Source organism: Pristiophorus japonicus, chromosome 20, assembly GCF_044704955.1.
Source record: "Pristiophorus japonicus isolate sPriJap1 chromosome 20, sPriJap1.hap1, whole genome shotgun sequence".
NCBI lineage: Eukaryota > Metazoa > Chordata > Chondrichthyes > Pristiophoridae > Pristiophorus > Pristiophorus japonicus.
The window spans coordinates 59,053,869-59,075,724 of NC_091996.1; the positions used below are offsets into that span (position 1 = coordinate 59,053,869).

General features: G+C 43.0%; 1 protein-coding gene across 3 annotated transcripts in view; it reads right to left on the reverse strand.

Annotated features, from left to right (window-relative positions):
• The window catches only part of abca2 (ATP-binding cassette, sub-family A (ABC1), member 2), a 592,651-nt gene that overhangs the window by 97,884 nt on the left and 472,911 nt on the right, over window positions 1-21,856 (reverse strand). For 2 of the 3 annotated variants that reach the window (XM_070862855.1, XM_070862857.1), the window contains exons 25-30: window positions 17,717-17,892; window positions 16,231-16,351; window positions 13,626-13,907; window positions 9,122-9,337; window positions 8,856-8,958; window positions 6,122-6,450 (exon numbers count right to left, since the gene is read on the reverse strand). In XM_070862855.1, coding sequence (XP_070718956.1) covers window positions 6,122-6,450; window positions 8,856-8,958; window positions 9,122-9,337; window positions 13,626-13,907; window positions 16,231-16,351; window positions 17,717-17,892 — 1,227 coding nt within the window. The remainder of the gene's footprint in view (window positions 1-6,121; window positions 6,451-8,855; window positions 8,959-9,121; window positions 9,338-13,625; window positions 13,908-16,230; window positions 16,352-17,716; window positions 17,893-21,856) is intronic. The other variant, XM_070862856.1, reaches the window with a different exon arrangement.

Below are 21,856 nucleotides of genomic sequence, written 5' to 3' on the forward strand. Positions count from 1 at the left end.
GCCACGTAAGGAGATATTAGGGCAGGTGACCAAAAGTTTAATCGAAGATAATAGGTTTTAAGGAGCATTTTAAAGGAGAGATTTTTTAAGGAGAGGTTTAATGAAGGAATTCCAGAGCTTGGGACCTAGGCAGCTCAGCCGCCAATAGAGGGTGAAAGAAATCGGCAATGCACAAGAGGCCAGAGATCTCGGAAGATTGTAGAGCTGGAGGAGGTTACAGAGGTAGGGAGGGATGAGGTCATGCAGGGATTTGAACATAAGGATGAGAATTTTAAATTCAAAGCGTTGCTGGACCGGTAGCCAATGTAGGTCAGCAAGCACAGTGGTGTTGGGTGAACGGGACTTGTTGCAAATTGGGATACGGGCAGCAGATTTCGCATTAGTTCAACTTTATGGAGGGTGAAAGATGGGAAGCTGTTCAGGAGAACATAGGAATCATCGAGTCTGGAGGTAACAAATGCATGAATGATCAGAAAAGTACAGAGTGCGTATAATCCCAGGCCAGAGTCTGAGAAAACAAAACCTGACGAGGTGCCTTTGGAAATCAGCGCAAAAGTGATTGGAATCTAATAGGTTGGGGACTGGAGATGGAGAACTAAGGCATTTTTGGGTCTTCCAACTGAACTTTAACTATTATATTAATTTTTTAAAATTAAATGATATTCATAGTAACAATATACTGGGAGTTCTTCTTCAAGCATCACATTCTGACATCTAGCCTGATCATCATTGCTTTATGCACAAAAGTTGTGCATTTTTAATTTTTTGCCCGGATAAGATATTAACATCTACACAGCATCAATGGGAAAGAACTTAAATAATATATTACATCTATCTATTTGAAAGGCAGTTTGGCTTTTAATAGACCTACTGAAATTAAAAGCTTCCCATTTAGGCTTAACGTTGTCCAAGGCCTCATTTAACTCCCTGTCACAGGTGCCAGGAGAAGCAGCAATCAAATGAACAGTATCAAAGCTGCATGAGTTCCTTTATCACAGCTAATGAGTCCAATTATGGAGCCCATTTAGATGGAGGTGACTGGTAATTTAATACAGCAGCTTCATCAATCCATTGATGTTATATATATTTATGGCAGTGGGGTTCAGGTAAAGTATGTTTCATGTACTGTTAACTGTAGCAAGAAAAATTCTTATCAGGACTTGGAAATCCAACCTGGCTTCTTTAAATTTTAGAAGCCCTTTAGTTAAGGTGCCAGCTGTGGCTTAGTGCTAGCCTCTCATATCTGAGTCAGATAGTTGTAGGTTCAAGTCCCCCCTCCAGAGACTTTAGCACAAAATCTAGGTTGGTGCTCTAGAGTAGTGCTGAGGGAGTGCTGCACTGCCAGAGGTGCCATCTTTCAGATGATACATTAAACAGAGACTTCGTTCAACCTCTCAGGTGGTTGTAAAAAAAAATTACACAGCACTTGTCCTGGTGACCGGGCCAATATTTATCCCTCACTAACCACAAAAAAACCAGATTATCCATTCATTATCACATTGCCGTTTGTGGGACCTGGCTGTGCACAAATTGGTTACCGCGTTTCCTGCATTGCAAGTGACTCTCTGCATTTTAACCTTCCTTTCTTTTTCTCTTTCTTTCTTTCTCTCTCTATTTTAATATTGTGGATACTTGCATTAAGAATGCTAGATAATTTGCCCTGATCTGCCCACAAGAAGAATTTGCTACACCATGTTATGTCTCCATTGTGAATATGGGCTGAATGGACTTGGTTATCTTAAACTAAACCTACAAAGATGGTTGATGGGTTTGTAAATTTGATTTATTACGTAGAAAAAGGTGGATACTAAATACACTCTGGTGGACAAAGGTTTGAGGTTCCAAATAAAGTTTTACAAATAAAGAACAGAATTTCACTTTTCACTAAAAAATGTTCTGGATGTCAACTTTGAAGAGAGATCTTCACTTATCTATCCTTCTCAAACACAAAACCGTCTGCCAAAGAGCCCAAAAAGAATTGGATTTTATGGCAATTTTAACATGGTGGACCTGGCACATGAAGGATAGGCGGAATTGAAAGAGAGCAGGGGTGGAATTGGTCTTGGACGGGAGTGCAAAATATGCTATAGCGAATCGGCAGCCTATTTCACACCTCTTCAGATTTTTTCCCATTGAAGAACAATTTCACCTCCAGCACATCTGAAAACCTAGCATTCATGATTGGAGTCAATCTAAGCCTTTGCCCACAGCTCTGGAAAGAATATTTAAGGATTATTCCTTTCCAGAGCAGAAGATTGGCAAATATCCATGAGTATAGTTTCAGTAACAACTTGCTTTATATAGCATCCTTAATGTTGAAAAACATTCCTAGCTTCTTCACAGAGGAGTAACCAGAAAGAAAGAATTTACTCACAGAGAAGGCATCAAAGTAAAAAAAAAGCAGCATTTCTGGTTTGTCGGAATTGGGGAATAATCAAAGACCCATATATTTAATAACCTTTTAGCTTGTGAAGAGTTTGTGTCTCAAAGAAACATCCTTCCAGGTAAGATTGGTGCAGGGTTAGCATCTCAATGTGTCATGGAAATGATCATGATCAGAACAAGTGACAGCAGAGGCATCATCAATAAGTTGATCATATTTAAATATTACTCACTTTGTGATCACGAAAGCAAGGCTTATGCTGACTCATGTATCATCGCCAGTGATCTCTTATAGACTGGAGTACAAACAACATGATAAGACAGTAATGAGAGAATGACTCTCAAAAGGCAGGGATACTGGGGGTGGGTTCTCAGGGACTGAAACATCCTGGGTGCTTAACAAAAATAGAGGAATTGCTTCATCCAAGACTGACAGCTTGCACACTGCTCCCAGGTTATGTTTGATGTGTAGATCAGCCAAAGTGGACTGAAATAGTCAATTGTTTGACAACGAAGGTGCTGGGGCTTTATCCAAGGCTGCACCAATAATTTTTGAAGTTAAGTCCAAACCAAAGGATGCACCTTGCTTCCTGCTGATAAAGACAAGTACTGGAACAATAAGGGATTTTATTGTGAGAAATGTACCGGTAATTATAGTAACTTCTGTGTTTATTCAGACATTGGGTAGCTAATTCCAAATCATCCCAAACAAACAGCCCCAGACCTGTGGCAGCACGGAATGGAACTAAAGTGCCTTTCCATGTGATCTCTTGAACTGTTTTAGATCACCTAAAGGGGTCGGAGAGGAATTTTTAAAGAGCATTTCTTCCCTTATTGGCCCTGGGTTTTTTCTCTGATTCTCCCAGGAGATAATAAGGCTCCGGGGAGAGGGAGGGAGGAAATGTTGCATCAATGATGTCATGAGTGTGGGGCAGGCTTGATGGACCAGCTGGTCTTTTCCTGCCCGTCACTTTCATATGTTCGTATCTTATTCAGAGACTAGGGTCCTGAACTTGGGAAAGGTAACTTCGATGGTATGAGACGTGAATTGCCTAGAATAGACTGGCGAGTGACACTTAAAGGGTTGATGGTGGACAGGCAATGGCAAACATTTAAAGATCACATGGATGAACTTCAACAATTGTACATCCCTGTCTGGAGTAAAAATAAAACAGGGAAGGTGGCTCAACCGTGGCTAACAAGGGAAATTAAGGATAGTGTTAAATCCAAGGAAGAGGCATATAAATTGGCCAGAAAAAGCAGCAAACCTGAGGACTGGGAGAATTTTGTAATACAACAGGGGAGGACAAAGGGTTTAATTAGGAGGAGGAAAATAGAGTATGAGAAGAAGTTTGCTGGGAACATAAAAACTGACTGCAAAAGCTTCTATAGACATGTGAAAAGAAAAAGATGAGTGAAAACAAACAAAGATCCCTTGCAGTCAGATTCAGGTGAATTTATAAATAATTTATAAATAACAAAGAAATGGCGGACCAGTTAAACAAATACTTTGGTTGTGTTTTCACGAAGGAAGACACAAATAACCTTCCTGAAATACTAGGGGACCGAGGGTCTAGTGAGAAGGAGGAACTGAAGGAAATCCTTATTAGTCAGGAAATTGTGTTAGGGAAATTGATGGGATTGAAAGCCGATAAATCCCCGGGGCCTGATAGTCTGCATCCCAGAGTACTTCAGGAAGTGGCAATAGAAATAGTGGATGCATTGGTGATCATTTTCCAACAGTCTATCGACTCGGGATCAGTTCCTATGGACTGGAGGGTTGCTAATGTAACACCACTGTTTAAAAAAGGAGGGAGAGAGAAAACGGGTAATTATAGACCAGTTAGCCTGACATCAGTAGTGGGGAAAATGTTGGAATCAATTATTAAAGATGAAATAGCAGCACATTTGGAAAGCAGTCTCAGGATCGGTCCAAGTCAGCATGGATTTATGAAAGGGAAATCATGCTTGACAAATCTTCTAGAATTTTTTGAGGATGTAACTAGTAAAGTGGACAAGGGAGAACCAGTGGATGTGGTGTATTTGGACTTTCAAAAAGCTTTTGACAAGGTCCCACACAAGAGATTGGTGTGCAAAATCAAAGCACATGGTATTGGGGGTAATGTACTGATGTGGATAGAGAACTGGTTGGCAGACAGGAAGCAGAAAGTCGGGATAAACGGGTCCTTTTCAGAATGGAGTGCCGCAGGGCTCGGTGCTGGGACCTCAGCTCTTTACAATATACATTAATGATTTAGATGAAGGAATTGAGTGTAATATCGCCAAGTTTGCAGATGACACTAAACTGGGTGGCGGTGTGAGCTGTGAGGAGGATGCTAAAAGGCTGCAGGGTGACTTGGACAGGTTAGATGAGTGGGCAAATGCATGGCAGATGCAGTATAATGTGAATAAATGTGAGGTTATCCACTTTGGTGTCAAAAACACGAAGGCAGAATATTATCTGAATAGCGGCAGATTAGGAAAGGGGGAGGTGCAACGAGATCTGGGTGTCATGGTTCATCAGTCATTGAAAGTTGGCATGCAGGTACAGCAGGCAGTGAAGAAGGCAAATGGTATGTTGGCCTTCATAGCTAGGGGATTTGAGTATAGGAGCAGGGAGGTCTTACTGCAGTTGTACAGGGCCTTGGTGAGGCCTCACCTGGAATATTGTGTTCAGTTTTGGTCTTCTAATCTGAGGAAGGACATTCTTGCTATTGAGGGACTGCAGCGAAGGTTCACCAGACTGATTCCCGGGATGGCGGGACTGACATATGAGAAGAGACTGGATCAACTGGGTCTTTATACACTGGAGTTTAGAAGGATGAGAGGGGATCTCATAGAAACTTATAAGATTCTGATGGGACTGGACAGGTTAGATGCGGGAAGAATGTTCCCGATGATGGGGAAGTCCAGAACCAAGGGACACAGTCTTAGGATAAGGGGTAGGCCATTTAGGACTGAGATGAGGAGAAACTTCTTCACTCAGAGAGTTGTTAACCTGTGGAATTCCCTACCTCAGAGAGTTGTTGATGCCAGTTCATTGGATATATTCAAGAGGGAATTGTTGATGCCAGTTCATTGGATATATTCAAGAGGGAGTTAGATATGGCCCTTGCGGCTAAAGGGATCAAGGGGTATGGAGAGAAAGCATTAAAGGGGTACTGAGGGAATGAACAGCCATGATCTTATTGAATGGTGGTGCAGGCTCGAAGGGCCGAATGGCCTATTCCTGCACCTATTTTCTATGTTTCTATGTTTGTATTCTTCCCAGCACATACTTAAACCCCAGCCTCTGGAGAGTAGCCCCTGCCGTACATGTGTACATTTTTCCACATCCGCCAATCTTATAGGTGAGATGACCATCCTTGTGCTAATTGTGGGACAGTTTCTATTGTAGACTCATGCCCATATATATTTCATGTAGAACCTTAATGCAATGGCTGTGACTTGAAAGCATGCCATCTAACCATCTGTTTGGTTTTCAGGCCCCCCATTTGGTCAGAGCTGGTATAGAATGCGGGGAGATGCCAATGGTTAAAAATATCTTAAGAAAAACACAATCATGGTATTTCTTTGCAGTCCATCGTGAGTGTTCCTATTAAGTTTATATCCAATACAAGAATATAAATTAATTTTGGAGAATCTGGTTTAAGATCTCAGTGGAGGTGGCTATATTGCCATAAAACATTTGCTAACTTCGAAGGGCCCTTCCATTATTGTACCTCGCTTAATTACACACCTTTCATTGTAACGGGTGATGTCGTCAAATTCCACGTGTGCGTTCCTTCATCAATTCCTGTGTCGGGGAAATCTGACGGAGCAGGTGAAGGGGGCAGCGGGACAAAATTCGAAAGTGGGAGGCCTTGAGTAAACGAGTCCAGACACATCGAGTCAAAGTACTTGGAGGCCAGCATCTTGGTCTCACTGGTCGAAAGGTTGAGGGTCTGCACCAGCTGGTCCAATGTGCTGTTGTATGGAGTCTTCAGGACACAGGTCGCACCAATCCCCGAGGGTAGGTAGAAGCTGTTTGCCAGCTGCTGGGGACTGGCATCGGGTGATAACTTTATCCTGTGTTAGAATAAAAACAAACCAAAAACACACATTTGTACCAAAGGTCCGTTGAATTGTGTTCAAAATGTGGTTGCTGGGAATGCCATACAGTTGCATTATTTCCCACCCAATTTCAACGTTTACCGCTGCCCATTCAGGAAAAAGCACGAATCAAGTGTGGAATCAATCATCCCATATTTGGCCCCGACAATATCCGTTCACCCAATCTTGGAACAGTGCCACGTATTACACTCTGAAATTTTTCATTTCCTACCTCAGCCTCTCTCAGTGAGCCTTATAATTCTTCTTTAGAATTGGCCAACATTTGAATTGTGACCTCAGGCACAACAGAAACTAGACTGATTTGACCAAGCAGTGGCTCAGTGGGTAGCACACTCGCCCCTGAGTCACAAGGACGTGGGTTCAAGTGACTTGAACACATATAATCTAGGCCGACACTCCAGTGCAGTATTCAGGGATTGCAGCACTGTCGGACATGCCATCTTTCGGAAGAGACTTTAAACCAAAGCCCTGTCTGCTCTCTCGGGTCGACGTAAAAGATCCCGTGGTACTATTTCGAAGAAGAGCAGGGGAGTTATCCCCAATGTTCTGGCCAATATTTATTCCTCAATCAACATCACTGAAACAGATTATCTGCTCATTATCACATAGATATTTGTGGAATCTTGATATGGGCAAATTGCCTGTTGTGCTTCCTGCATTATAACAGTGACTACACTTCAAAAGTACTACATTGGCGGTAAAGCACTTTGGGACTTCCTGAGGTCGTGAAAGATGCTATATAAATACAAGTCCTTTCTTTTCCTTTTTATTATGGGAACATATTCCCTCAGGTGTCTCTGGGAACAGGGGTCAATTGACAGCCCCAAGGCCAATCAAACATATATATGTGGCAGCTTTCCGCCACTATTTCAGTTCTCCTGGGTCCTCCAAAGTACACGCAAACAGCTGGGGCTGGACTTTCTGGTCCTTTGCGTTCCAGGTTTCAACCCAGATCCTCCGATCCCTTTTTGCGACACGGGCAGTAGTTTGGCCACTTGCCCGATCCGTCCGCATGCAATAACCACCTGGGAAATCAGTGCAGTCCAGCCATGCCTGCGGCGTGAGGAAGGCAAAAGATTCCAGATGTAAGTGCGAGTGTTTGTTCTTTTAATTTTTTCAATGATTTGTGTTGTGGTGGCTTGGGCAATGTTTTGGGAATGTTTTTTTTTAAAGCCCCCGCAACACCGGCGAGGTCTCTCTCAGAGCACACACGTCCTGACTATTTAGTTCACGAGTTTCCCATTTTTGCACCTCTAAAGTTGTACAACGCTTCCCTTCATGCTGTGCCCTTGGATGGTGAAAATTCCGTATCAAAGCGCAGACTACTCCCCACTGGTAACTGTCCCACCCCGACTCTGTTTTCGCCCCGAAAACAGAAAAGCCTAAAATCCAGCCCCTGAATGCTCCCCGGGATTAGACTAAAGCTAAAAGTTTGCATTAGTAGAGTTAGAAAAGTGTTTAATCTTTTATTATATTTGTGTTCAAGGAGGTGTAAACTAAGACGATCTTTAGTCAAGTTAAATCTGCCCTATTGACTTTCTGCTACTGTTTCATTCCCCACCCCTCCCCAAGGTCTGGTGTTGCTGCTGCTCCAGGTGATCGAACTTTGCTGCACATCATGGGTGGAGATTCCCAATCACACAAAGCTGTGGCAAGATCCGGAATTCTCATCCACAGGGTGCAGAAGTTCAGTCTCCGGGAAGAGCAGCACCTTGAGTGGGAGTTGGGAGTGGTGGTGAGGGGTGAGTCAGAGAGGGTGATTTTAGCTGGAAGTGTGGCAGGGTACAATTACCTTGGACAGCACGGTCGTGGGTGTCGTGATTAAAAGCACGGTCTCCAGCATCCAGTGGCCTGATTCTAATCGGTGCATTTGCAAGGCGGAGGCATTGTGATGAAGTACATCAAAGAATTACAGCTAACTGCACCACTTGATTTGAAGATGAAAAGCAATATATAGTAGTTAATCTTCTACAGTTTACCATGCATGACATATGAGTGGAGGACTTTGAAAATCAGCAGAACGCAAGATTCCTGAGTTACAGGGACTAACAAAGTGTCATTTTCATGCAATGCAAGTGGTCAGGGGAGAATAAAGCAGGCTGCAAGGCTAGATTGATATCTTGGAGGCTTACTTGGGAATCTGGGGGAAAATAATTACAGGAGATTTCACCCGAGGTTGCTCAGACCCCTCAAAATAAGTTGAGTACAATTCTTGAACGAGCAAATTGTGCATGGTCTGTGGAATAATCAGGCTTTTGAGTGAGAATGATCTTTTCTCATTCTGTATTTCCCGAATCTTGATGTGCTCCTGTAACATCTTGTACTACAAGTGGTATTAAAGGTTCCCTCCAATCTCATACCTGTACTCATTTCTCTCTTCGTCTGCGTATGGTATAAAGTTCCCTCGCGGTTGGGTATAATTGTGGTACTGAGATGGGGAAAGAATCAGCGGGGGCAAGTCACCTGGAACGATGAAAATAAATTCGATCAATATTCCATAGGTAAAAATATAATGGGAGTCATGCAAGATAGCACTCCCAAAGAATAAATCTCAGCTCTACTCAAAGGTTTTTTTGATCCTGTCAATAACATTGCATCATTCCCCAGATACTTTTAATTGCAATACCTATTTCAGGCACTGAGAGCGCCACCGTCATTGCCACACACACAAAGAACGCTGGGAGCAGGATCTGGGAGAAAAGACTCTTGGTGTTGCGCCTGGCACAGTGATAACGTTTCACTATCAGCCCGTAGAATTGACACAGTTTCAGCCAGGAGCCCTCCAGTTTGATACTTCCTTGACCCTCCAGTACAAAGCTCTTCAGGTCTGGTTCTGGTTCTGCTGTAGATGGTAAAAGAAGAAAACAGGAACATAGGTCAGCATTTGGGGATATTTCCAATTCATTTCAACAAAATGAAAATCAGAATTCTTAAATCATTTTTTTTTGGTGGCACTTTCTGTTCAAAATACTTAGTCATCCCCTCAGCTATATCTTAAGATAGAAACATAGAAAATAGGTGCAGGAGTAGGCCATTCGGTCCTTCGAGCCTGCACCACCATTCAATATGATCATGGATGATCATTCACCTCAGTACCCCTTTCAAGCTTTCTCTCCATACCCCTTGATCCCTTTAGCCGTAAAGGCCACATCTAACTCCCTCTTGAATATATCCAATGAATATCTTGGGACTAAATATCCTCGATTTTATGGGTTGCTTGTAGCCTTAGCATTCAATAGTCTCTGCAGGTCTCTGTGTTGATTTGAATGACTAAGAGTTTGTGTACTGGAATATCCCAGCAGCTTTCGAGATAGTTACAACTTTCCAAATCTTTCACTCTCGTCCACAATATCTTTGGTGCTCCTTTCCTGAAGGTGTTCACTCCTTGCCCGCATACCTCTCCTGGGGTCGGTTATTCTCCAATCATTTTTCATCTGTGAATGTAGATCGTAAGGATGGGCGGGGGCGGGGAGTTGGCAAAGCAGGATCAGTGGATCCAGCAGTTAAGTGAAAAGGCAATTAGGTCCTGGATCTAGCAATCCTCCCCTTCCTTTAGCTGACATGTTCCTCAAGTCCTGGGAAACCCAGCCAGCCAGAGTTAAATTTAAAATGGTGCTTCCAAATGAGGCATGCAGCCTCATTATAATATTTAAAATGCCAACCCGCCTCCTAGGAGCTGGTTGGCTGCCTGCCCCCCGTCCTAGAAGTTAAAACCAGAAGTGGGCAGATTGGAGGTGGGTTGGGATCGCGATTCAGATTTTTAACTCTTTACCCTTTTACCCGACCCCAACGCACCCGGTTTTTGGGGTTAACATTCCTCCTCTGTCTCTGTGGATAATGGGAAGGCCACCTCTAGTGAAGGTTGTTCTTTTCCTTGCTGATAAAATGAATGGAATTGCGACGCTGAATGGGCCAAAAATTTCCCAGAGAGGAATTGCCAAAAAGTTTGGTGTATCACAGCCTTTTTGTTAAAGGTTTGTTGTGCTGCACTGTAATATATATATATTATAATGAAGCAAATGACATAAATACACTTTCAGTTATCCAGAACAACTGTCTGACCATCTTGACAGTACTGTATTTGCATTCCATTGTTAGGAGCTTGCCAAACTTGATGCAATCGTTAAAACAGATAAAATAGAAAGGTGTGAATAAAATCATTATGCATTTAACAGTTTTTCTCTGTGCTTCCTTAGACACAGACTGGCCAGTAAACCCCAGACTGTTCCTTGCAAAAAGCTAAGGTTCATCTGGTGCCTCTATTAATACAATTGTTTACCAATCCCAGTGTTTTAATAACTTCAACCTTTCACAACATGGGCAATCTCCATCCGTGCCTCAACCCCTCTGCTGCTAAAACCCTTATACGTGCCTTTGTCACCTTCAGACTTGACTATTCCAACATTCCCATTACTGGCTTCCAATCCTTCCCCCTGCATGAACTCCCAACTTCTCCAGAATTCTGATGATCGTATCCCATCAGCACGAAGCCCTGCTTGCACATCGTTGCCTTCCTCACAAATTTACAAGGGGTCTCCATCTCCCAACCACACTGGTTTATAAAGGCGGTTACATTCCCATAATGAGATCACCGTTGTGACAAAATGCAGTACTGCATAAGCTAATGCTGAACACTGTGTTGGCCTTCGGCTATTTGACCAAATTTCAATTAAAGATCATCTTTTTTTTTTTAAATATAAAATGTTACAAGCTTCAAAAGTTTTGTAATACTTCATTTAAAAGTTTCAGACTGAAGAGAATCAGAATGAAAATACGATCTTGCAAGCTCAAGTGAAAAAAAAAATGATGAGGCTGGAATGGTAAACTCTGTGTTCCATTCACTGTGAAATTTGTGTAGTCAACCTCAACAGAATAGGTTTTTATAAATATAATGAGGTAATTATTACACCAAGTAGCATTTCGCATACAAATTCCATCTCTGCAATAAAGCACTGCCAAGGGTAGAGAGCAATAGGCCAATAGAATACAATAGATTTCTGAACTCAGCAGGAGAGTATTCTCCAAGGTTGGTCTTGGTTTGATAGGGAAAGTCTTTCAATATAATTGAAGCCAATTTTTATTGTGACCACTTAATTATATCACACTACTGTCTCACTTCTTTTCTTGTATGGGCCTGGATGTAAAAGTGTGGGACAAAGGTCTTGCAAATGAGGAAATTTGTTGGAAAGGTTCCCAGAATGTAGATGGAGCTTGGTGCTGTAGCTGCTGTTACCAGGTGCAGCAGACTCACTTACAATCCACAATAGCCCTGTCTGGGGGTCATTTTTATTGATTTGCAGGTGGATTCGGATGAAAATACAGCAAACATTGGTCATTTCTAACAGATAATGGATGAAGAAACACAAAATATACCTAGACAGAAAAAGGAAAAGAAATTGTAGGGTAGTGGGGAACGAGCAAGGGAATGGGACCAAGTGGACAGCTCTTTCAAACAGCCAGCACAGGCACAATGGGCCGAATGGCCTCCTTCTGTGCCATAAGATTATATAAAACAACAGAACTACAAAATAACACTAAAGTTGTCAGGTACAGTAGCAAATTAGCCGATATCTACATGGAAATAGGAGACTGTATTAGCAGAGTACAATAGCTAACCAGCAATATTAAACACCAGTCTGTTAGAGACAGGACAGACCCTTCAAGGAGTACAGAAGCTTTTGACAGCCAGTGCCAGAATATATCAGGCCCCAAATCTATTCAGTGGCACAAGACTCTGCATCAGTTCCCGTTTTGTTTCCTGGGTGACACAAGGTAACATCTTCTCAGAGTAGAAACCTCAGACATCTGCAGCACGCATCCCAAACAGGGCTGCAGTGACACAGGCAAAGATCCAAGAGCTGGTTGCTCCTCAACTCTTTGACCAGGAAATTGAAGCATTGATCGGCACATACACCAATAAACGGAAAAGAGCTGCATGTTTCCCAAGCCAAAAATAAAAAGAATGAGGTAAAATGTGTGCAACTGTTTTCATGTGTGAACATTAAATATGCAACCCTCCACGGTTTAGCAAGGGCATGCTCCCTAACCAGAGTCAATGGTGACATCAGCTGAGAGTTGCTGCTCTCTGAATACTGGGTCTGATGGTCACTCCTGAGCAAACATTTGGTACAGTTATTCTTTGCATTCAGGAATAAGGGGGGAGAAATTCAGCTGCTTTGCGCCTCCCATTAGCGGCTGTGGGGGGTGGTAACGGGACGCTGAGGGTTTACCGACCGGGCGTGGCAAATTCACTGACACCCACGAACTTCCCTAGAGGGTTTGCGCTGGCGCTGACACTTACTGCCTCGCTCTCTTGCACCCCATAGATCGCGACGTCAACAGGTGTGTAGCACCCCGTTTCCGCCCTGTATGTGATATTCGGCCCTGCCCCCTGCCGAGCATTAACATCAGCTAGCCACTTGGGGAGCGATATTTAAAGGCAGTGGTGGTCAGGTAGGCTAAACTTTATTACTCGCAGCAGTCTGGTGCCTTCTGATTGCTCTTGACTGCTGATTTCTGCCCTCAGCCTACCACTCTCAGAGTGCTTGGGACTGTAATGCAAGTCGCTCAGGTCCCGAGGCTCCACAGAGACAGCATTAAGAATGATTCAACACATCATTGGCCCTTCCCTTTAAGCGGGGGAAGGAGCCTATAAATGCTCAATGCTCTGCCACTACTGCTCCCTCTCACACACTTTAGCGCTCTAAGGGAATTAGAATTGGTTTAACGCTCCACTTCCCTCTAGGAGCACTAAACGTGAAGTTCCTGGGAGCAGCAAATCATTTTCGCCTGCCGCTACTTTTGTGATTATTCAAAGTTATCACCCCAAACGGAACGCTACGCAATTTCTAGTCCAAGGATTTATATTCAGGAATAAGGATTTTAAAAATATCAATAGAGATTAAATTCACTATAATTGAGGCACCCTTCCCCTAATTTCAACGCTCTTCTGGAAATGTAGCTTGCTCGAGTCCTTAAGCCAGGAGTCAAATAGCCAAATAGTTAGCTATTCAATCTATGGGGTTAACTATCTCTATTCATGACACCTTTCTCCTTGGCCATTTCCCACCTATAGAAAAATAGAAAATACAACAGATTATACCCAGTTTTAACTTTGGTTGTTGACATACCTTGTAAACTGAGGTTGTCTGGATCATTCAGATTATCGAAGAGGGGTGCGTAGTCTCCGTAAAATTCAGAGTAACCTCCCATCTCATCACCTCGAACAGAACCAACAGAAGAGGAGGAATGCACGGAGGACTGGGATTGGCTTAGCCTGGCGCAAGTGACCAAATTGCTCACGTTCACTTTCAGCTTGTGCGTACTCTCTTGTGGAGTGCTGTCTTTGTGTCGCCCATTTTTGTTGTCTGTCTGTGGCGTCTGCAAGGCCTCCTTCCCCGAATCTTTGTCATCTTCAAAAAAAATCATAAACAAACTTTGTATGTTTCGGGATATGCCAAATACTTCCACTTACCTTGCAGCTTTATTAGCATTTCATCTCGTCATTGCAACTTTCCTTGTTTTTTTTGTGAGAGGGAGGAGCAGCTAAACGTGCGGGAGTATTTTTTGCTGGCTCTCCCTCACCATTTGCCCTCCATTCGAGGACGCGTCTCTCCATTGGTTGCTTCCTTCAGTAGGCCCGTGACTGGAAACTGGGGAACGGTGCGCATGGTATGCTGATTTACCAACATGTTCCATCAACAGCCCGGCAATATACTTTGGGGCTGAAAGTGCACTGTGAAATATTAGGGTACAAATGCTTAACTGAGCCACCTGAAATTTCTCTCGTCGCTATAATAGCGTAGATATTAACTTGTTTAAAATGAATGGGTCAACGCTTTCACTGAAGCAGCTAAGAGAGGAATTGAAGACAAATGCAGTAAGCATCTGTACACTAGTTTTCCCAGGATTATTTCAGGGTCTTTGACATTTTAAAAGTATATGTTTGTATTGTCCAATTAATATCTTCCCTGCTTTGAATCTCAGTTAACATGGTACTTGAGAGATCTCCTGTCAATTTAAACAAACCCCTATAATTTCACAATCTGTGGTATATATTTATGGTCGTTCTACAGTGTAACCGACACAACAGTTTATGCCAATTTGAAAATGCCCATAATACTTAGAACAAAATAATTCTGGACTATCAGAGTTCATAGAACCATACGGCACAGAAGGCGGCCATTCGGCCCATTGTGCCCGTGCTGGTACTTTGAAAGAGCTACCACAATAATTCCACTCCCCTGCTCTTTCCCAATAGCCCTGCAAATGTTTCCTTTCCAATATACAGCACCTTATGTCTTTGGGATGAGTCAAAGCACTTTATTGTTGTGCACTATTAGATTTAGCAGTTCCTGCAGGCCGTGGCTTTGAAAGGTTCAATCCTAATATTTACATTTGAGAAGCCTTAATGGGATTTATATGGAATATTACATGTGCATAAGTTTGTATATACCAACTACATGTTTCCTACTGAAACAAGAGCATATTCTATTATATTCGTGAGTTTACATTGCTGACCTGGACATTTTAAATTGTTGCCGAGGAACCAAAAAGGAAAATCAGAGTAAACATATTTTATACATCACAGATATCCAGGCATACAGACCCATATATTTCTCATTCTCTTAGAGACTCATGTTTTTCAAGTTTAAAAAAATATAGCAATAAAGTTGTGGGTTGTAATGTATACCCTACAAGTGAACTGCATTGCACATGGCAAGATCCCACAAACAGCAATAAGATAAATGGCTAGATAACCTTTATTTTTAGTGATATGAGTTGAGGGATAAATGCTGGTCAGGACATTGAAAGAACGCCCCTGTTCTTCGAAATATGCCATGGGATCTTTAGCATCCACCTGAGGGGGCAGACAGGACCTTGATTTAAACTCTCAACTGAAAGACCGCACCACCAACAGTACAGCCTGGATTATGTGCTCAAATCTCCGGGGGGGCTTGAACCCACAACCTTCTGACTCAGATACGAGTTTGCTAAGCTAAGTCTGACACCTAACATACTCATTATTTGTGTACACAGCACCCTTACATGGTGGAGAAAACTGTCATGTGGGTCAAAGATGTTTCCCCCGAATGACTCGGTTTGCATGCGTGATACTGCGCCACAAAGGCCAGGTTGAGTTATCGCCATCCGTGCTAAGTTAGCTAATCTCATCCAGGATGCTGTGCCGTAGCAACTCCCAGGCTTGGGAGGGATGAATCAGCCAGAGTTCCCACTCCTGATTGCTATTCTCACATATTTGTGGGTGTGCCGAGCGATGACCGCTTTTGAGCTCCGCTGGAATGCCCCTCACGGTACAACAGCCCTCTGAGACTTAGACTTACACATGAACATTGATCAGATAACTGCGGACAAGTTAGCACCTGTGTCGCCCGACCCCAGCATGATTGAGTGGCTTCACAAGAGGAGAGAAAATTATTGAGGGAACAGGGAAAATAAAAGTTGGTCTAATACTGCTCATTAGATCAAGAGCTAGATCGCTCCAGTTTCCTTACGTCTCTGGGAAGCACCTTGGAACATTTCTCTGCATTAAACGATGCTCTATAAATGCAAGCTACTGTTGCACATTGAAATTGGAAGCCATTTTGGCGATTTACAACTGTTTTTCTTTGTTCGATTGGCACAGTGAGACCGTTATTCACCAACAGAGATTAAATCTACTAAGTCAATCAATGAACAATAAAAGATGCATCACATTGGTTCTTTCATATCTACCTATGTCACTGTTCTCCAAGGACTGATCTTCTTCAGAAACCTTCAGAAAAACCTCTTCCAGTGTGGTGTCCATCAAACCAAAACTAGTCAAATTCAGGTCCTCCAGGTTTAGATCCAGGGCCTATGAAGAAAAAATCGTTACTTCAGTGTACCCCGTGACACTATTATTTCCACTCGTCTAGTCCTGAGATAGGTATGCTGCTGAACTGCAAGATGTAGCATCAGAGAAATTAATTATGTAAGTTTGTATCAGAATGTATAAACTAGGTGTCATTACTGAGCAGTCTATCTCCCCTTTCCCACTTGCGGTACTGTACTAATACAACAATGTTCAACATGCAAGGTATGTGGAGCAATTGGATTAGTTCCGTTAAATTTCTCTTCTAGCCTTAACCATCCTTGATTCAGTATGTGACCACTTTACATTCTGTTATCGCTGTGCTTCTATGATACTCAAGCTTGCATTGGCCAAAATTATGTTCAAAGCCCAAGGGATGGAAAAACCCAGTATTGTGTCAATACCAGCCTGGTATTACTGCAATGGACCTCTAGAAGACCACAGTCCTCTTTAAACATTGCATTACAGAAAAGAGAGTCTATTTAAAAAGTGTGTCTATGAATTGCAGCAAACAGAACTCATGACCAATACTACAGCAAAGTCTCCTGATAAAAGCAGGGTTATTTGTCCAGCAAAATGCATTGAGTAAAGGATAGCTACATAATACAAATTATGTGCATAAAATCAATCCCAATCACTTAGAGAAGTGCAGTCTCCAGGCGTGAGTAGCAGGGAAATTACCCAATCATCTCCATTCAGGCTGGGAATACTGGTGTCACTATATGCAGCCATTAATAAAACCAATTCTTTTATTCCAATGTCAGAATTCCACACAACTTTTTGCCATTGAGGGAAGGAAGTTGAATTTAGCAAAGCGAGCACAGAGAGCTGGCAGACTTCATTCTCCTCTGATTTGAATAATAGGAGCACTAATTATATTTTTTTAAAGCCTGTACAATACTTCGCAGACACACACACACACACACACACACACACGAGATTTTCTTCCGTTCTGTCTGGGCTGTTTGATCCCAAGTCCCACAAAGGTAAGAAGTGTGTTCCTGATGCTTGTGCCATCCAGTCCCTGACACGCTGCTTCTCTGAAGATCTAATGCACCCACCTCGCTACTGGGGCTTATTATTATTATTTACAAACATACAAAATTGGTGGGCAGGAAAAGACCATCAGCCCCACACCATGATGGCTGGAGCATCATGATTAAACACATCCCCCATAGCCATATAATCTCCTGAGAGAGGCAAAAAGAGAGAGAAAAATCCAGGGACAATAAGGGAGCAAATGCTCTGGGAAATTCCTCTCCGACCCCCTCAAGCAATGAATGGACCAGGTGTTATCTGTAAAGATACTTATTTTCTAATTATTCTATTATAAGTATAGTGATAGGCTATTAGAAGAGACAACATTACCTGGAAAAGTCTTTCAAAACATCCCTTCTTCACAGCTTCGGACGGCAGAATGTAAGATATCTCAGTGTTGGTGTCCGAGATGAGTATGGTAGATACTACATACTTTTTAATAAACTGGCTGACCTTGGTTTCCAAGCAGGAAGAGTGTGATGATGGGCTGAGATCCTGACCTGAATCTAAAAGATACACAGTGGAAAAAAATACCTAATATATTACAAGTCTTGTGTAGAGTGTGCACTACTCGTCAGTGACACACTTTCTTTCTGTAACACTTGCTTTCTGTATGACAGAGAATTCAAACAGGCTGCATTTAGACAGGTTGAGAAAACACAGACTCCCATGTCTATGTGCAGTTCAGCATGTTGCATTAAGTCATCAATCAACTTGACATTTTAGGACCTTGGGTAGCGAGCCAATTAAAAGGTTAAAAGACTATTAATTGAGCCAATAAGGTCAAAGAAGGCGAGTTCTTTTCTGTAAATTGAACCCGGTATAAATACAGCCATTTTGGCCATGTGATATCAGAAGGACAAAGACCTGGCTTAAAGCCAAGAGCTTGTTGCTGTCTGCCAAAATAAAGTGACATTAAAACTACAATCGGAGTTCGTATTTCATTGGAAATTAAGAGATCTAACAATTTTGGTGTCACGAACACGATCGCTGAGGAAAGAAACTGAATTTTGGACATCGGACCTACATACTGAGGTAAGGACTCCTCTTTATAAAAGTCCTCGGTCAAAAGTCTAAATTCGCCTCTCCATCTACGCGATTCCGAAAGCCTCCGGTTTGCGAATCCTCCGTTGGTAGTCGGCTCGAGGTCCCATAGACGTCTAAACTTCGGCGGTGTGTTAGTTAATTAATCACCGACCTATTGATCGGCTAGAAAGCCGACGACTCGAGACCCCAGTAAATAAATCAGTATTATGGCAGCAGGAGATAAGAGCAAAGAATTGCCTACAACTGTTAAAGGTGGGCAAGCACCACCTGAGGTTTCGCTAGATTTAATTCTCGAACAGTTGAAAGAATACATAGAGCAACAATTCAACTTATCTAAAACTTGTATTAAGATCGAACAAAAGTACGGAACCTCCAAAGGACAATGGTCCTTGGACGAGATTAAAAGGGTATGGGGAAAAACGACCCGTATGAAAAATAAAGAGCGAACTAGATGATCCCTAGCGGCTATGGGACAGATTCGAAAGCAGAATGAAATTATAATGCGTTCCCAACATGATCGAGAACTGACCAGTACAAAGGACCAATTGCAAGCTGTTTGTGAACAGCTCTGACAGAAAAAACTTGAACTTGAAAAGTCGGAAGCGGAAGTTAAAGATCTTAAAGGTGAAATTAAAGAATGGAAAAAATCATTAGGTCAAGAGACAGTAATAGGAAAAGGAAAATGTATCGGTCAATTCCCAGGGTACTCATGTTTGGATAAATTAAAAGCGCAAACCCGAAGACACAACCGAGGAATAGATACGGATTCTGAATCCTCCGACGATACAGGGTCGGAGGATGAAGAATTAGGGGTGCGCTTTGCGCCGTTTTAAAAAAAGACGAGTTGTAGTCAAATCAGAAGAGACTGCGGATGAGGGCGGAACCAAAAAAACAAGGAAAAGGGTGTACAAAAGGGTGTACTTAGTTCATGATCCGGCAGACCCAGAGAAAATTGATAAATGGTCCAAGGAATTGCCCAATCCAAAGAAAGGGGGAGTGAAAACGTGGGAAGAAATATATATCAACTTCATCCCTGGGACGGAGTGCAAAGTTTGACCATAATGGTGCCAAAAACAGGGAAGAAAATTGCACGACAAGGTAGAAGAAGCTTTGGGGCAGGATAAGCAAGAATTAGACGCAGGATGGGAGGCAATTAAACACTGGCTGCAAGCCTTCAGTCCAGCTGAGACAGACTGGGGAAAAATTGCAGCCTGCCAACAGAAAGGAACAGAGGAGGTCCTGGAGTATGACGAACGGTTTAGATGCACGTGGCTAGAACATTCGGGTATGAATAATACGGATGAGGAAATGGATGAACAAGTGTTTGGACCCCTGAAAGCAGCTTTCGTGGCAGGTCTAAAGCCAGAACTGTCCAAAATGCTTAAGGTAGTGTTACCGGACTGGGAAGGTAGAGGAACTACCTTTGCAGCATTGGTGGATCGATGTAACCAATTAGATCGGGATATGGGAGCTAAGTCCGAGCTGTACAGGCTATGGGATGGAAATCCCAGGATTCCGATAAACAGTCATTAGGAAAATTACCCGGAAAATGTCATTATTGTGGGAAAGAAGGTCACTGGGCCAAGACGTGCAGGGCAAAACAGCAAGGTCATGGCTGGGAAAGAGGACGCAGCCAGGGCTACAATTCAGCCAACAAACCAGGCTTGTCACAAGATACTGACCTCATAGAAGCATTTAAGCGACTGACAATACAACAATAGAAGGAGTTACTTGAGATAGCAAAAAACGATTAGAGCCCACCCTGGCCCCCCCTCCTCGCACTAATACAACAGAGGGGAGATGGGCTATATATAACTGTGAGGGTGGGCGATAAGGATGTGGACTGTCTTTTAGACACACGGGCGGAATTAACATGCTTACCCCTACAATATGGAGACTTTTTGCCGTTGGATGGTAGGGCACATACAGCCTATGGAGTTGGGGGCCATAAAATGGAAATTAAAAGGACAACACCGGTACTTATAGGACTGGGTCCACATGAACTAACCACGCCGGTCTGGATAGGCCCAGTAGATCAATCCCTTTTGGGAATGGACGTTCTAATCCAAATAGATTCATCGTTGCATTTCGAGGATGGTCGGGTGACATGGCCAATTAGAACTTTGAAGAAAGAAGAATTGAAGGAACATCCGATATGGGCTAAAGATAAGAACAATTGTGGCCTACTCCAGATGGAGCCTGCATCATTTACCGGGACCAAGCCTCCATGCACTAAACAGTATTCCATCAGTCCAACTGCCATCACGGGAATCTTACCGGTTATTCAGCAATTGGAGAAACAAGTGGTGCTTATTAAAACGCATAGCTCCTCCAATAGCCGCGTGTGGCCGGTACAGAAATCTAATGAGACTTGGCGTTTGACTGTCGATTATAGGAAAGCTAACCAATGTATTGATCAAAAAGCTCCTTTGGTCGCAGATCCCTCCACCATTTTTAATGCCCTCAAACGGGAACATAAATATTTCTCGGTTATAGATATGGCCAACGGATTTTGGTCGGTGCCTCTGGCACCGGAGGTTCGACAATGGTTTGCTTTCATGGTCCAAGAACAACAGTATATTTGGACCCGGTTACCGCAGGGTTTCCACAACAGCCCTACGGTATTCCACATGGCTTTACAAAGCCATTTGCGAGAATTACCTCCCCTGTCATCCACCGTCATCCAATATGTAGACGATATCCTGCTAGCTTCAAACACAGAAGACCAGCATGAACAAGATTTACGAGCTTTGCTGGACCACCTTCGGCTGAAAGGACATAAAGCCAGCACCGACAAAGCACAAATATCCCAGGAAGAGGTTGTATACCTAGGACAAAAGATTTCACAAGGAAAGAGAGAACTTACCCAGGATAGAACTGCAGCCATTCGGGCTGCTAAAAACTCCACCACTATTCAGGAACTAAGGTCTTTTTTGGGATTGTGTAACTTTAACAGAAATTGGATTGACTCCTTCACACAGCTTGCTCAGCCATTGAATGATATCTTAAAGGGGAAACGTGCCTCTAAAGAAGCCATCACCCTCACGAAGGAACAGCAAGAGGCCTTCCTGAGTTTGAAAAAGGCTTTGTGTTCGGCACCGGCTCTGGGAATACCCGACAGTGGTAAGCCATTTACCCTGTTTGTCCATGAGAAAGGAGGATATATGACAGCTATACTGACACAAGAACATGGGAATCGGCAAAGGCCTATTGGCTATTATTCGGCAAAACTGGATGCAGTAGCCCTCGGATGGGGAAGTTACCTAAGGGCTATGGAAGCTACATGTCGAGCGGTAATGATCACTGCGGGTCTAGTCCTCGACCAAAAGCTGATTGTCAAGTGTCCCCACACCGTACATGCTTTGCTGTCTATGAATAGAATGTCTCAGGTGATGGCAGCTAGATGGACCCACTGGACAGCAG